Source organism: Radiomyces spectabilis (genome assembly GCF_025331425.1).
Source record: "Radiomyces spectabilis strain NRRL 2753 chromosome Unknown BYT42scaffold_13, whole genome shotgun sequence".
NCBI lineage: Eukaryota > Fungi > Mucoromycota > Mucoromycetes > Mucorales > Radiomycetaceae > Radiomyces > Radiomyces spectabilis.
Genome location: NW_026251938.1, coordinates 158,994 through 174,272, shown reverse-complemented (window position 1 = coordinate 174,272; position 15,279 = coordinate 158,994). Strand labels below are relative to the sequence as shown.

The 15,279-nt window shown below is 44.4% G+C and overlaps 8 protein-coding genes across 8 annotated transcripts; 2 read left to right on the top strand and 6 right to left on the bottom strand.

Annotated features, from left to right (window-relative positions):
- Nucleotides 1–13: 13 nt before the first annotated feature.
- Nucleotides 14–1,030, bottom strand: BYT42DRAFT_503140 (Got1/Sft2-like family-domain-containing protein; the record flags this gene model as incomplete). The annotated part of the gene is made up of 6 exons (XM_051564880.1): nt 14–107; nt 177–235; nt 310–452; nt 530–593; nt 651–704; nt 779–1,030. The coding sequence occupies 6 exons, from the start codon at nt 1,028–1,030 to the stop codon at nt 14–16; spliced, it is 666 nt and encodes a 221-aa protein (XP_051419535.1).
- A 391-nt stretch (nt 1,031–1,421) lies between these two features.
- Nucleotides 1,422–4,394, bottom strand: BYT42DRAFT_503043 (rRNA processing/ribosome biogenesis-domain-containing protein; the record flags this gene model as incomplete). The annotated part of the gene is made up of 10 exons (XM_051564872.1): nt 1,422–2,066; nt 2,138–2,503; nt 2,592–2,757; nt 2,827–2,907; nt 2,970–3,070; nt 3,135–3,222; nt 3,287–3,398; nt 3,477–3,750; nt 3,826–3,987; nt 4,065–4,394. The coding sequence occupies 10 exons, from the start codon at nt 4,392–4,394 to the stop codon at nt 1,422–1,424; spliced, it is 2,325 nt and encodes a 774-aa protein (XP_051419534.1).
- A 329-nt stretch (nt 4,395–4,723) lies between these two features.
- BYT42DRAFT_103584 (uncharacterized protein) lies at nt 4,724–6,060 on the bottom strand. The gene is made up of 2 exons (XM_051562069.1): nt 6,045–6,060; nt 4,724–5,981 (listed from the first exon to the last, which is right to left on the bottom strand). Exon 2 carries the CDS (start codon nt 5,707–5,709, stop codon nt 4,918–4,920), a length of 792 nt encoding a protein of 263 aa, XP_051419533.1. The 5' UTR covers nt 5,710–5,981; nt 6,045–6,060; the 3' UTR covers nt 4,724–4,917.
- Nucleotides 5,907–7,654, bottom strand: BYT42DRAFT_617328 (kinase-like domain-containing protein; the record flags this gene model as incomplete). Its single annotated transcript, XM_051572174.1, has 8 exons — nt 5,907–5,981; nt 6,045–6,090; nt 6,159–6,370; nt 6,439–6,563; nt 6,622–6,673; nt 6,748–6,817; nt 6,886–7,280; nt 7,379–7,654. The coding sequence occupies 8 exons, from the start codon at nt 7,652–7,654 to the stop codon at nt 5,907–5,909; spliced, it is 1,251 nt and encodes a 416-aa protein (XP_051419532.1).
- Nucleotides 7,655–7,968: 314 nt separating this feature from the next.
- On the top strand, nt 7,969–10,728 carry BYT42DRAFT_583815 (uncharacterized protein). Its single transcript, XM_051569817.1, has 8 exons — nt 7,969–8,289; nt 8,368–8,595; nt 8,662–8,708; nt 8,775–8,883; nt 8,998–9,347; nt 9,432–9,565; nt 9,635–9,726; nt 9,799–10,728. The coding sequence occupies exons 1-8, from the start codon at nt 8,179–8,181 to the stop codon at nt 10,666–10,668; spliced, it is 1,941 nt and encodes a 646-aa protein (XP_051419531.1). The 5' UTR covers nt 7,969–8,178; the 3' UTR covers nt 10,669–10,728.
- A 438-nt stretch (nt 10,729–11,166) lies between these two features.
- On the bottom strand, nt 11,167–12,032 carry BYT42DRAFT_468909 (Fcf1-domain-containing protein; the record flags this gene model as incomplete). Its single annotated transcript, XM_051563540.1, has 4 exons — nt 11,167–11,352; nt 11,427–11,725; nt 11,787–11,876; nt 11,945–12,032. Coding segments are annotated over 4 exons (663 nt in total), but the record flags the coding sequence as incomplete, so codon positions are not given.
- A 744-nt stretch (nt 12,033–12,776) lies between these two features.
- On the top strand, nt 12,777–14,109 carry BYT42DRAFT_583804 (ribosomal protein S9/S16-domain-containing protein). Its single transcript, XM_051569816.1, has 4 exons — nt 12,777–13,606; nt 13,709–13,789; nt 13,869–13,947; nt 14,018–14,109. The coding sequence occupies exons 1-4, from the start codon at nt 12,838–12,840 to the stop codon at nt 14,028–14,030; spliced, it is 942 nt and encodes a 313-aa protein (XP_051419529.1). The 5' UTR covers nt 12,777–12,837; the 3' UTR covers nt 14,031–14,109.
- Nucleotides 14,110–15,050, bottom strand: BYT42DRAFT_583801 (phosphotyrosine protein phosphatase I superfamily). The gene is made up of 4 exons (XM_051569815.1): nt 14,986–15,050; nt 14,806–14,918; nt 14,591–14,740; nt 14,110–14,517 (listed from the first exon to the last, which is right to left on the bottom strand). Exons 1-4 carry the CDS (start codon nt 15,029–15,031, stop codon nt 14,344–14,346), a joined length of 483 nt encoding a protein of 160 aa, XP_051419528.1. The 5' UTR covers nt 15,032–15,050; the 3' UTR covers nt 14,110–14,343.
- Between the last annotated feature and the right edge of the window lie 229 nt (nt 15,051–15,279).

The following is a 15,279-nucleotide window of genomic DNA, read 5'->3' as shown; positions in this document are numbered from 1 at the left end:
TGCAGAAAGACGATTAAATAGGCAATACTGAAGCGGCTCTTCGTCCAATGTAGGCAGTGCCGTAACGTAATGTTGCTACTCCACCTGGAATGTACGATCCAAAATACCTAGACGAGATAGTATGAATATCAGCGCAAGGTCGACATAATGCAGCATTCATTCATCTCATTTCTTACCACACCAAGGCAATGAGCTGGATGATGGCAAATAAGATAGTCAAGATATAGTTGTGAGGCTATAAATTAAATAGACAGTTTTGTGTTTAGCATTATCTCAGGCATGGAACACCTGGCTGCTACCATCACTTACACCGAGAGAGAAATACAGGGTCAAGGCCATTGTGCCCAGATAAGTAATGGTGAAGGGTGCTCTTTCGATGGACATCATATGCTTCAAGTGGGCCATCGGACCTCTCAGCATAGCGATACTAACAAGTACCAGGATACTGGCAACTATCATCATGGAAACCATGGATCAGCTACTGTGACACATGGAAATTGGAACATGATCCCCAACAAACGAAGCTTACGTGTAAAGGTGGCTGCGAATTTTCCCGGTGCAAGAGCAAACATCGGCAGAAACAAAAAGATGGCCTACTACTGGGTCAGTTCCATGCATTCGATGCTGCTTGATTATTTTCATGTACATACCAGACAGAAACAAGCGATACCTAAGGCCAGACAAAGAGCAAAAGCCATGACTCGCTAAAATGCAAAAAGGATTCCCAAATTACCGTCGCATTCATAATCGACACGGCAATGTAAAAATTCCAGTCTACCTCCACCCGTGACATTTGATACCAGGGTTCTTCTTCTTCTTCCTCGCCGTTGAAGCCTACGGGCATGTATCCCTGAACAGTGTGGGTTACATTGGAGAATAGATTACTGGCGTTATCACGGAAAGATGCAAAGGTCGAGTTTTCGGGGCTGTTGGCGGTCGTCGTCGGTAGCGATATCGGTGCCGCTGATGATCTGGATAGTTTGAAATTGCGCAGTGAATCACGGAATGAGCTTTCAGTATTGCCTGCCATGGAATCTGACGAAAAGCAAATAGCTTGGCTGGAGAAATAAAAAAGAAACGAAACGGGTGTGATGCACAGGGTTTACAGAATTCCCTTTTTGCGCTCCAAAAGAATGGAAAGCAAAAGCGGGATTCCAAAAAAAAAGTAAGTCAGTTGATCATTCATTCCACTTGACATTGCCATTCGGCATAATGTCGACTCTTTTCTCTCTCACACAACTCCTCTTTCATTAGATCTTTGTCAATATAAAATGATTTCTTTATGAAAAAAGGTTCAACGTTGAAGAGGTTTTTTCAGCTTGATGATTTCTATATGTCTATGATTTAGGCCAAAATGGAAAAAGGTCAAAATGCCAAGGACCCGAGATGATCTGTCCAATGTATAGTTGGGATATTTTCTTTTAATCTTCGTCCTCGTCCGTATCTGGACCTGCCAAATCGATATCGGGCATGCCTTCCATATCTTCGTCCAAATCATCATCTGAAATGCTGGTTTGCGGGGCAACAGTGGTTTTGGTTTTAGATGTCGACGCCGTCGCGATATCGGAGGAAGTCACAGCTGGCATGATGTCGATCGTCGCAGGAACAGCAGGTTCAGGACGCGACGCTACAGCCTCCTCGGCTACAGATGTATCCTTTGCCACAGTTTTATCCTCTGATTTGGCCTCTGCCGAATCGAGAATTGCTGCCACGGAAGTTGGCTCTGACTGTGTAATTTCCATGGTCACTGGTTCGGTGGTGGTTGCTGTTATCGCTGCTGGCGATTCGGCGGTAGAAATTTGGCTTGTTTCCATTTTTTCTGTGAAGCTCGATGTGGCGATCGATGTTGCGGCAGGCATCGACGTTTCGACACGCTTGGCAGCTGGGATATCCGCGGGTGGCGAGGCCATTTCGGTATCTGCTGATTCAATAACAGCGGCGATTTCAGGTTCATCCATTAAATTGACAGGAACTGTTGGTCGGGGCATCGTGCGCTGGACTGGAGGCATACGAGGATGAATGATTAATTCACAAATCGTCATACCCTGTAAACAGGTAGAGCGAAGCTGCAGAAGAGGAAGATATGGGTTAGATTCTTCGCTCACATGAAAATAGAAAAACCGTAATGTTTTTTTACCTCATGGTTGCTTTCATTAAGGCCAGAAGAGAATAAGCGCATGGCATGAGGCAAAATACTGGCTTGTGTTGCGACAGGATGCAAGACTGAGGATAACAAGCACTTGTATAGCTGATGTTTGGTCACGTTAATCATCTCAGCCGAGGCTTTTCCGGGATGAATAGAAGATAAAAGTCGGGAAAGAATGATGCTGTCAAGCGCGGATCGAGTTTGCGGATCCATGGACGATCCGTAAACATTCAACAACTGTTCCAATGCCCCCAAAGCCGCCAAGGGCACTTCACACTGGCTTGAAGAGCTGGTATCCTCATTTGCTAATGCGTCAGAATGCGTCAATTCATCATGTCTTCGTTTTCTGGATTTGCTCTGAATCCACATATTAGTAAAAACCCGAATACACTGTGAACCAAGTTTCCTTTCAAGAAAAAAGGAGAGATCGCCGGTCAAAGATTACCTTTAAGAAACTATTTGTGGAGGCAAGGGCCGACGAGTTTTGTTCATTGATGGTGATATCTTCAATGATTCTCGTAGACAGTGGTTTGCAAATGATTTCACCAAAAGTGAGTCCACACATTTGCAGACACAAGGAAACAAGGTTGTAGGTCGAAATTTTGAGGGTGCTAATCAGCAAGAGAGAAAAAAAAAATGAGACACAGCCTGAGCTGAGGAACATGCAAGGATTACTTTACCGCTTGTGTTTGTGTTCGGACAGTAATCTGAGAAGAATTTGAGAGAAAAGCTTGCTGTATCTCGACAATTCGGCGCCAGAACTATCATGCTCCACCGGTTATTGATCATGTCCAACGGTACCACACAAGTAAAAAGAGCTTACCAATACAACAGACTGGCAAAAATCTTATTTGCCGTTGAGTGTAATGTCGGTAAGCAGCCCATGAGGCAGCTGTATTCTGATTTATCTTTGTATTCACGCATCTATCGTATGTTCAATCAATAGATCTGCGTGAAAGCGACCCCGTATAGGATGATTCCAACTTACCAGAGTGCCTTCGTAGACATTGTAAATGCGGCACAACAGGTCAATAAGATGGACAACAGGCACAGACACGGCCATGGCGGTCTCCATACTAAAGTTGAATGAATAAGTATCGAATTCCCATTGACTAGTTGCCAAAAACGCGCTGTCTCTACCTCAAGAAAGTGGTAATGCACTGACCAAGCGCTTGGACACGTTTTAACAGGATAGGAAAAGCTTCGAGGGGATCGCGAGGGAAAGGAGACGAAGTAAAAGTCGGCAAATTCTCTTGTACATTAAATTCTAAAGATTTCAATGTAAGTGTCTCTTGCTTTTCATATTTCCATCAACCATATCTGTATCTACCTTCATCAACCGTATCGAATAAACGCTCCAAGCTCAAGTGGATCGATCCGATCAAACGCATTAACGTGTCTTTCCATTGTTCAGCCATATTGGTTTTACCCGAAGTTCGATACAGCGACGCAAGACACTGGCCGACCTTTTCAAGCGTAGCGGATTCGAGATCGACGGTTCCTTCCAAACAACTTAGGCAGAGCTTCAGACACGGATCGGTAATATGTCGTGATACTGAAGGGAAATGCTTGATATTCTGGATCAATGCATCCAAGACGGTGGGCTACATTGAATTTCATTCAGCATATTCAGTAAGCTAAAGTTGACTTTTACTTTTTGTGATCCAATAGTTACGCACCAAAAGTTCAGCGTTGCCAGCGAGGGTCAGTAGAGCCTGATTAAATCGAGGGAGGTTGGGAGTCGTGACTTCTCTCTGCAACTCGGGCTTATCTACGGTTTGCGTAAAAAGCCAAGACAAGGTACGAATCGTTTCGGCGTGTATCATGGTAGGTTCCGGTTTCTGAGCAACAAGAATGGTCAATAAACTGTAGCATGGCGCGCACTGAGGGCGCGTATTCGAAAGCGCACACAACTTACAGCAACAAAACCAAGCAATTGCGCGCTCCACGATCGTAAGTGAGTCATATATAAACGTGGGGATTGTTCACATGTCACTTTGACAAGCGTGACGGCCGCCCACCGAGTGGAAGCTTGCTTCGATTGTAATAAAGCGTTTAATCGTACTGTCCATTTGCGTTGCACGGTTTCGGCCGCTTCACTGCTGTCGCAGAGAAGACGGTGATTGACCAGCATAGTGAGGACAAACGGTAAATGGTGACTGGCTTTCTCGTCATTGCTGATAACAGTCAGGACATGAGTCAAGAGCTCAGCGGGGGAGCATCCTGTAGCCAAAGTTTGATGCGACATGATTGGCGTTTTGACCCAGTTGATCTTTTTGGCTTCTTTTCAAGCTTTTTCAAGCAGCCTCAAAGGATTGAAATTTAAACAGGCTTTTGGACTCTCGAAAAACACAGTCCACCAGGGAAATTTTTCTAACCATGTTTTTTTGCAGGACCGATCTGAGCACATTGCATGGATGATGGGTTAGTGCACAAGCAGTGGAGGTGCTCCAACGAATTACACCATTTTCGTCTTATGAGCCATGCTTCATTTTTTAAACAATTCCAAATGAATATTCGACAACGGCATCTTTTTATTAAATCCATGAAGCGATCTACATAAAACAGAATTGACATCTCTGACCACCTTATTTTATCCACCTTGGCATCAATGACGATTATGCAACTTTTCTGCATATAATACAACTTTGACATTGCCAGTTGCTTGATATTGCGTAATGAGTGCTGTGCCAAGAAACTCTATATACTCCCTTTTTCTTTTTTTCCTTGTGGTTTATTATGACGTTATTGTGATAGATACAAAGAGATGTCTAGCTGACAGGCTGCGCCACACCGGGGGCGTTTGCACTGGGGGGATTTGCACTGGGAGCGTTTGTGGAGGGAGTGTTGACATTGGGTGGGTTGGATCCGGGAGCAGTGACACCTTCAAACATGGTAGGTCCTTTATCGCTCTTGTAAAAGTATTGTAAAGAAAATCGTTTGGAGTCCTGATCCCAATGTGTCCAGAATTTGCCAGGAGCTCTATCGATATCCTTGCTTTGTACCTTAAATGCTATAGATTCGTAAGGTTCGGCGGCGACAATCATATACTGATGTGCTTTGTTGGGTGCTTCAATCTTTTGTTCGTACGCCGACATGAAACGGTGACGGGGAATAACATCGGCAGCGATTTGAGGGTAATGGATTTCGAATAAGAGACCAAGCTGACGGGTAACAGGATCGCGGATCTTCGTCACACGGTAACCTGGTCGACCAATTTTAATCACATTGCGTTTGAGGGTTACGGCCGGTTTGGCAGGTCCAACATCCGGTTGCGTAATGGCCGATTCTCTTGCTTCTTTGGCGGCACGACGACCGAGGTTGGTTTGATGCTTTTTACCCTGAGTATGCGCAAGATACGAGCCTTCGTTGGTATGCAGCGTCAGACAAAGTTTACATTCGTACGATCCAAGATGGTTCTTCATAAAGTACGGATCTTTGTTCAAATCAATCGTTTCCATTGCAAGCTTGCGAAGTCGCTCACGACGATCCACATTGGCTTCGGAATGGCTCGCTACACCACCACTTCTAATCTTGCTTCCTACTCGATTCTGGAAATCCATGCTGCTTTTTTAAGTGAGAGATGTTTTATATAGACAAGGAAAAAGGGAAACTGGGAAAAAAAAGAAAAGAGGAAGCCGGAATTCTGTGAATTTTACAGGACAGCGGCGGAATCAACAAGAAACTTTGGGTGTGTGCTGCCTTTTTCCCAACAAATCAAAAAATCGAAATGTGACGGTCAATCCATCCACCAGCCTATTCATTGCTTGTGTTTCTGAGCCCAAGCTCGAAGATCCACTTTGAGTTCCTGGGCTGACAGGAAATACGCCGTGTGCTGAAAGATAAAAATGCGAATAAGAAACGTTGCAAAATCATCAACGGGAAAGCCATTATTTACCGTCAGCTCTTTTGGTGTTGCACGTGAGTCGACATCTTTGACAAGACTACAGAACCATCAGTTATTACCGACCCGTTTTTTGCGAGATTATTTTAAGAACGATGTTGAACATACCACATCGATATAAACTGTTCATAATCAGCAGGGTATTGATGAGGCGGTAACGCGGGTACAGGTTCATTGACAATATAATGCAGTAATTCGAAAACGGAAAGTGACTTTGCAGAAAGAAAAGGGAATTGGCCCAAACCTAATTCCATCAGGGTGATACCGATCGACCACACATCCGATTTCACCGAATAAGGCGAACCAAGAATGCGTTCAGGCTAACAAATTTCGACCATTTAACGTTGGTGATGAATAGTGCTTGTACAAGGAAATAAAATATACGTACACTCATGTAGGAACTGGTGCCTACAAAGGTATTGGCAATGGAATCGATCAGTTGCCCCGAGACGCCGAAATCGCAAAGCTTGATTTGCCCAGCAGAGTTAACAAGAATATTGGATGGTTTGATATCTGTGGATTGGTTAAATAAAAAGGAATTTCATACACTGAAACGAATCGACCTGCTTACCGCGATGAATGATACGATGACAGTCGTAAAGGTACATCAAACCATCGACCACCTAAACTCGCTTTTTTAATCAATGTTTCCTGTTGCTGCCGGATTCAGAAAAATAAATGTGAATGGCAACGTTACCGCATAAGCAATCTTTTTCAGTATATCCATTTCTATGGGACCACTTGCTTTGTAGATTTGGTCCAAGGAACTACGGTATGGCATGGCATGGTCAATCATTGGACTAGCATTGCAATCGATTTTTTCTTTTCGTCTTACCCGACATCCATATACTCCATACATATGGAAATGTCATCACCGCTCATAAAAGCCCCATAGAAGCTCACGATATGTTCCGAATTGCAGTCATGCAGGAACTGCATTTCACGCATGATTTGTTTGCGCACAGATATTCGTTGGTTGACGACGGGACGTTTCTCGGGGGAACAAAGGATCGGGTGCCGTTGCGTGGAGAAATCGGTACTGTTAGGCGGGGGATCGACTTTGGATCCCGGCAAGTGGTATGATACGGATTTGGCAGGTTTGGAAGGAACGGCTAAACCTCGGGACGAGGGTGGCTGAATGGGCATAGGAGGGAGGCGATTCAACAACTGCGACGTTGGCAGTGATTGCGGGGTATCAAGAGCATCTAACTGCGATTGCGGGTATATCGTCTACCGTGGCAAAAAGAGGATTGGGTTGATGTGAAGTTCGTGAGATCAACATCGCCAATGTTGCCTGTTGGGAATTTCGGTTAGTTCTTTGGGCCTACCTTTTTCGCCATGATGGTTTTGGTAGGCATGTGAAGGACTTTGCATACGGTGCCTCCATTGCCAGATCCCAGTTCATCCAGGGTCTGGAGATCTTCGGCACGTAGATCGAGACGAAGTTCGAGACCAATCTCGAGATCGTTGAGTTCTTTGTACAACTTGTCATACTCTTGCTGTTTCGCCGAGGTTTCCGCAAGCCGAATGGATATCAACGGTGAATTATCGAGAGACAAGTTTTTGTAGTTTCTTTTCTTGCGAGGACATGGTTTAGTTTGCATTAGGTAATCTTCCAGGCACGAAAAGAAGAAAGATTCGTCTGTGTGACCATAAATAAAAAAAACAACGCTTTATTTTATTTGACACAACCTGCTGTTCTATTCCACCACCCATATATTACTTTTTGAACCCCTTTTGTCCAGGAGGACCCAAGAAAACTTGGGCAAGACACACTTTATAATAAAAATAACAACAGATTACCATGACAATATGTAAGCTGTATCTGAGGATATCGTAAAGAGAAAAAAAGATGTGTATTTTTGTGCCTGTAACAACCAACCATCTTGCAAAGCAAGACGATCCTTGAGCACCCCACGTTTTTTTCATTTCGGTTGCTTTATGGGTTCTTTTTTGTTCTGTCGCCACTCGAAAATCGATCGAATGGCAATGATGATTTCATGGTCCCTTATTCCCGTCGCACCAAATCAAGCCACTCACCGAATGGAAAAAAAAATAGTGTAATACCGAAGAATAACGTGTGCTTGTATATCCGTGTGTGCGTAGCTTTATTGGAACCTTATCCCTCATGTCAACGAAACGGGCTACTTCTTCGCGGTTATCCGCCGTCACTTCACGTACGGACCATTCCGAGAGCCCTACCAACGGTAGTCGTCAGCGTCAATCAAAACGCGACGAAGTGCGTTTTTTGCTTTCTTATATTCTTTTTCAATATTTGCATACTATCCCACTAATGCTCTTGCTTGTTTTATGATAGGCTATCCGTAAAAAGTTGGAGCAAGAACTGTCGAAAAAGCGTCCCGGCTCCACGCGCATCCGTCAAACACGTAAAATCGCTGGCACAGTGTCTGCTCTGCGACCGGCTCAAGCATTGACGGTGAAGGAGAACATGCTGGTCATTGAAGCGGCTCAACTCATGGCGGCCAAACGAAGCGATTGCGTTCTCGTGGTGGATGAAGACGAACACTTGAGCGGCATTTTCACTGCAAGTCGCCCCTGACAATAACCAAACAACCCTCGCAGTAAGACTAATGTGTGTTTTTATCACTAGGCAAAAGACCTTGCTTACAGAATGGTGGCCGAATCACTCGATGCTCGGTAAGCTTGCACGGATAATATACTTGCTGGCCTTTTTGTTTCTCATGGTTATGTGAACATGTCCAGAAATACGATGGTGAGACATATTATGACCAAAGGTCCCATGTGCGTGACGGCAGATACTTCTGCCACCGATGCATTGAATTTGATGGTATCGCGCGGATTCCGACATTTGGTAAGTGACAAGTGAAAACAAAAAACGAGCCATTGTAATCATACCTCTGTAAACATGTCGATTGACAAAAATTGTTCTGACATTTTTTTTTTTTTCGTTAATTTCATTCCGCAGCCGGTATGTAATGAAGAAGGCGATATTTTCGGTTTGCTGGATATTACGAAATGTTTGTACGAGGCCTTGGATAAGATGGAACGCGCTTTTGGATCATCACGTAAATTGTACGACGCTTTGGAAGGCGTGGAAAAGGAATGGTCGGGTAGCTCAGTGCAACTGGCTCAGTACATGGAGGCTTTGCGGGAACGCATGTCCTGCCCTGATATCAACTCGGTCCTGGATGGTTCGTCCCCTGCCGAAGTCAATTTAAAAACCAATGTCCGAGACGTCGCACGTCTGATGAAAGAATACCACACCACTGCCGTTCTCGTTACCGATCGAGAAGGTCTGGCAGGCATCTTCACCACGTACGTTCCCTTGGAGTTGCGCGCGAATGTCCCCACCAAAAATGGAAACAAGCTGATCGTTTTTTTTTTCTCGCTGTTCAATAGAAAGGATGTGGTGCTTCGTGTGATTGCAGCTGGTTTGAACCCAGAGAATTGCTCCGTTGTACGCGTCATGACACCTCATCCTGACACGGCTACACCTCAGACGACGATCATGGAAGCCTTGAGACGCATGCACGGTAAAGCATAAAGCATATAGTTGATGGCATGAAAAAGCAGAAGAACTTATCAAATTCTGACTCCAATAGATGGCCATTACCTCAACTTGCCTATTATCGAAAATGGAACGATTCTCGGCGTGGTGGACGTCCTCAAGTTGACCTATGCCACATTGGAACAGGTAAAACTCTCAAGTGTTACCAACAGAGCAACATTTTTATCGGTCTTATCAATGACGCCTTCTTTTCTTTAGATTAGTAGCATCCAAGGTAATGATGGTGAAGGACCGATGTGGGGTCGTTTCTGGGACAGTTTTGGTGCTGCGGAACAAGGTGAAGAAGAATCGCTGGCGTCTGATCCCTTGTCGTCCCTTCAGCCTTCGACCAATGCTATTTCTCCCGAACCTTCTGCTTCCTTTTCACAACTTCAAGATTATTCCGAAATCACGCCCAATGAATCGGCCAGCATGGTGAACCACGAAGAATCGCATTCCGAAGTGACTTCGGCCAAACCCAAAGAAAGCACGGAATTTGCTTTCAAATTCACCTCCATGGGCGGCAAAACACATCGCTTCGCAGCCCCTGCAGGCAATTATGAACAATTACTCGATATCGTTCGTCACAAAGTGCTTGCCGAACATTTAGCATTTACAGGAACTGCCGATGACGGATCCAATGAATGGTTGAGCATCTCTTATTTGGACGATGAAGATGACGAAGTCTTGATGTCCTCCGATGCAGATATCCGTGATGCTGTGCAATTGGCGCGCAAGATGGGTCGCGACCGAGTGAAACTGTTTGTTCATGACAGTGCGGCCATCAAGGAACAACCTCCATCGACCCCAATTCCTTCACCTACCCCTGCCGAATTCACCGAAAAACCGACGGCAACAGAGGAAGAGGTCAAAGAAACTAAACCATTGGAAAAAGAAGAACCCAAAGAGGAACAGCCACAGTCGCCGCAGCCGCAGCATACACGTGAGATGCCATCGTCCGATGCCAACGATGCTTCCTCTGTACTCGGATTACCCAAAGACATGTTATTACCAGCCAGTATTGCTTTCCTTGGCGTGGTGATTGCCGGTGTGTTTATCGCTTCTCGCATTAGCTCTTCATCTCGTTAAAATGAAGACAATGAACGGCCGGTAGCTCACTTGATTAGAGATTTCCATAGATGTAATTTTAATATGTCAAAATATCTATATTTTTTATATGTATGCAAGGATGGTATTCTGGAATTATGGCTGTTCATGTACAGTGTCTTGATTGGTGAATGTTGTTGGAGGTTCTTTGTCCGAACCGGCTGCGCCAAAATCGGGATTGGTGGAATCCTCTTGGTGGCTAGATGCTTTTTTCTTTCTGTTACGCTTACGCTTCTTTTTCGCTGCCTCTCCATCCTTCACTTGATGCTCCTCGTTTCCTTCGACGTTGTTCGTTGACTCGCTTTCTTTGCGCTTCTCGCCAACTTTAGCCTCCTCTGATGTGTCTTTTTCGTTTGGCTGAGCTGCGGAAGTCTCCACTTGCTTAGCTTCACCCTCGTTCGAATCGGCGGCGTCTTTCTTGGGTTCCACTTGCTTTCGTTCATTCACTTTACCATCCTTCTTTTTGGATGGCGGTGGAGGAGGGTTTTTCTTCTTCTTCTTTTTCACGCTCAAGGGATTAGGTCCTTTTACTTTTTTCTTTTTGGGCTTGGGTTCTTCCTTGGCCGCGGCCGCCACTTCCTCTGGTGGTTTGTCGCCCACCACAAGTTTGGCGGTTTTCAATTTTTCGGCCTCTTTCGCACTGGGTAATGTCTTTTCATACTCTCGCTGCAGGTAGTCAAAGAAACAACGTTAAGTACTGTTACCACGGAGAGAATTCTTGATAGAAGATGAAACTGTACCTTTTGAATCTCGTCGCGAGTCACTTGTGTGAGCGGTTCAAGAACGATGAAATTCTGTTTGATGTGGAGCAAAGGCACACCGGGTATTTCCCGCAATGCTTTGCGAAGTTCCGGGTCCTGCGATGCAACGCAGTAATTGTGGGGATTGTCCTTGGCAATGATTTCCTTGATGCACTGGGCACTGGGTACAGGTGTTCGATGTTTGCAACGTCGTCGTTCAAATCGCTTGGCTACCAAAACCGCACCGGTGAAAGCTGAGCCTTTGTCTCGTAATTCCTGCAACGTACATTCGGTCACCACTACAACAAGGAGTCCATTGAATAAGGAGAACCTTTTGACACTACATGAAAAGCAACTTACAGGGTCTTGTGTTATCTGAAAGAATTGTCGGCAATTCCTCCTTGAGGTAGATCTTTTGTTCCAAACCGGCCTGACAAAAATCACCGTCCACTACATGAAGCCAAAGGATTAGTTTTTCTTGCAATGGATGAAATCAAAGAGCGCGGGAAATACGTTACGTAAGATCTGGTAAGGCGATCGAAATCCAAAACCGGTGGAGTAAGCACGCATGGTGCGTTTATACGATCGCAGTGTCTTTGGACGCATATCCTTTCAGGTAGATCTATGCAGAACCTCGAAGCGAGCCTCTTTTTTCCTGAAAATTCGCTGGTCGCAGGCTTAGACAAAAAAATTACGTGAGCGGCGTTCTAAAAGGATCTCCACTATTGACAGCATTAACTGTTGCTATTTAACATTTATTCACGCATACTGGACTGTTCCTGGGTAAATATTTCCTATTATTTATCACTCACTCTTTTTCCCATACAGTCTTGGATACGTATCATAGTTACAGCTGTTAGCAGTTGTTATAGTACCTTTTTCATTTACTCATATGCCTGGCATCATCCGCCTGCTTTTCTCTACCGAGCCCACAGCCATAAGTTTAAAGTTGCGCTGTACATTGGTCAACATTTTATTGCTCAGAGAGAATAGGCCATTTTATCTATCTTTAACTTGGCAAATATAAAATATCCAATGGTGCATTTTCATCTCAGTCAACAAAACCGTCCCTGAATTACCGTTTTCAACTTTAATGATCAGTTGGAGTTCTTTGTAAACCAATATAAATGTGTTATGTCAATGTCAACATTAATAATACAGAATACTGTCCTGATAAAATATGACATATCCGTTCAATGCCTATTATGATGAACTGATAGATTGCAGCTGCGGCCTCCAAGCGATGTGGGCTGCCCAAAATTTTTGGAAAGCCACCGAAAAAGTGTGACTTTGGATTCCCTGGGTGGGGGGTTTGCTTTTTGGGTGGCGGAACTGTAAAAATATACACACACACCTGGTTGGACTTTTTTCCCCTCGTTGTTGGAAAAAACAAAAAAAAGAAATAACAAGAATGGCCACATCGGCTTTTGTACGAAGAGGTCTTGCGAACCTTGTTCCAGCCACCACCAAGCGATTCCACGTTCCTACCGTTTACGCTTTTTCCTCCATTCTTTCCAACCACTCGGTCCGTCATGCCACCACCCAAGCATCGACATTTGCGCCCAATCACGGCATGGATGACTTGCTCACCTTTCGTGAAAAGCCTCACTCCCTTTCCTACTTTACCGGCAACTACAAGTACAACGATCTGTTAATCGACCTGGATGTACTTTACAAACGCCACATCAACCACAAGCCCGTCGAAGCCTCGTTGCCTTCCTCATTTGTACCTTCGGGAGGGGCTGATGCAACCTCCACCACCTACGCTTGGAAGCTGCGCGATAAAATGTCGGAAATGCTCGGCATTCCATTAAAGACATCACAGTGGCGTAAAATTACCAGTCACCTCGACGCTTTGGCATCGTTGCCTCAGCCTTTGCCTTTGGAAGTCAAACTTGTCTTGGATACATACGTTCGTTCCGATACGACTCAGGAAAAGGTGGCCAAAGTACGCACCTTGGATGAATTGGGTCGAGCTTATGCCGCTGGACGAAGAAAGGAGTCTACCGCCCGATGCTGGGTCGTCGAAGGTGAAGGCAAGATTTTGGTCAACGGACAGGAACTCGATTCATACTTTAAACGCCCCGTCGATCGTGAAGAAGTCACTTGGCCTTTGCAAGTCACTGAAAACATGGATAAATACAACGTATGGGTAGTCGTCAACGGTGGCGGTAGTACAGGTAAAAAAAAAAAAAAAACCCTCGAGTGTAAAAAAAAGCAAGATGAAGCAAAGTATCTTGTATGTGCCTGAAAACAGGATGGAACTAAAAGTTCGGTATTAGGTCAAGCACAAGCCATCAAGCTGGGTATCGGCAAAGCGCTGTTAATTCACAACAGTGAATTAAAGCCTACTTTACGTAAAGGTAAGAGCTGCCAAAAAGAAAAAAAGGGGAAAAAGAGGTTGATGTGGCGAATCAATACTAACGGGACAAAAATTGATAGCTGGCTGTATCACGCGTGATCCAAGAGTGGTTGAACGTAAAAAGGAAGGTCAGCGAAAGGCCCGTGCGAAGTATACCTGGTAAGTGGATCAACACCAAAAAGAAAGAGGCCTCTTTTTATTCACATTTTCCAATTTCTTTCTTTTTTAGGGTCAAACGTTAAGGATATTTCTTTTTGCTGTATATTTGTATTTTCATGTTTTCATTTTGAATTTCAGAATAATAGAAGTGTTATGAGATCTCTGGTTTTTTTTCCCTTTATTTTGTGAATTCTCGGTTGTCGTGGATCTTGCGTTTCTTTTTCTATAGTTCAAGGAGAACCGAAAGCGCAAGCTTGGAAAAAAAAAATACTGCCTTTTCTCACGGGAATGAACCTGTTTAAACAGACATAGACGGGCGACTAGAACTCCCTTCTGGACATCCATCCCTTTTTTGTATTCAGGAGGGGATGGCTGAAATTTTCTATGGACTTCTTTTTACAACATCCGGAGCGACTTCAGAAACCCTTCACTGGCTCTTGTTACTTGTTGGAAATTATGTTCAAATCCTTCTCTACCACCATAGTAAGGATCCTGGATGATCCGTTCTCCGTTGGGATCGAAATCACCAAACAATTGGATCACAGCTGTGGTGCCGGCAGGAGCCATGGCCTATTCCAGAGAGATCATCAGTCAAACGGACCCACATCGTCTCTTTTCGTTGTCTATGCTTATTTCTCCTTACCTTTAAATCCGAGAGATTGGATGTGTCCATGCACAAAATATAATCAAACCGATTATAATCTGACTTGTGCACTTTACGAGCATGATGATTGACAGGTACGTTGTGCTTTTTGCAAGTCGCAGCACTTCGACTATCGGGCGTTTCACCAACCTAGCAAAGAGTCGATCAAGTTGGTAAGAGTGGACTATCAACCCTTTTTGTGGAGTGTGACTTACATGATACGCTGCTGTGCCTGCAGAATCAATAACACCAAACCGGTCCTGCAAGTTCTTTTGCCTCACCATGGCGGCAAACACCGCCTCGGCCATGGGAGAACGACAAATGTTGCCTGTTCATGAACACCCGTCGGTCAATCAACATGATGTTTTTCCTTTTATTCTCCACTAGGGACTTACCTAGACACACAAAGAGCACATTCACTTTATCTCTACACAGACTCATTTTCAAAAAAACTGCAAATTGTATTGCGCCATCTCGGTGCCTTTTTTTTTTCCCTTTTTCCCAATCAATGCACGTCACACAGGCAAAATTCGAAAGATTTCCATTTTGGTATTGCAGATCAAATTAGGGAAAAATGTGCCAAATTTTTGTACAGCATTCATGTTGTAATAAGAAATAGAAATAAAAAAAACCTGTCTGAGGAACAAGAAACCATGACAATAGCAAGCTGAAACACCACTCAAGTATTG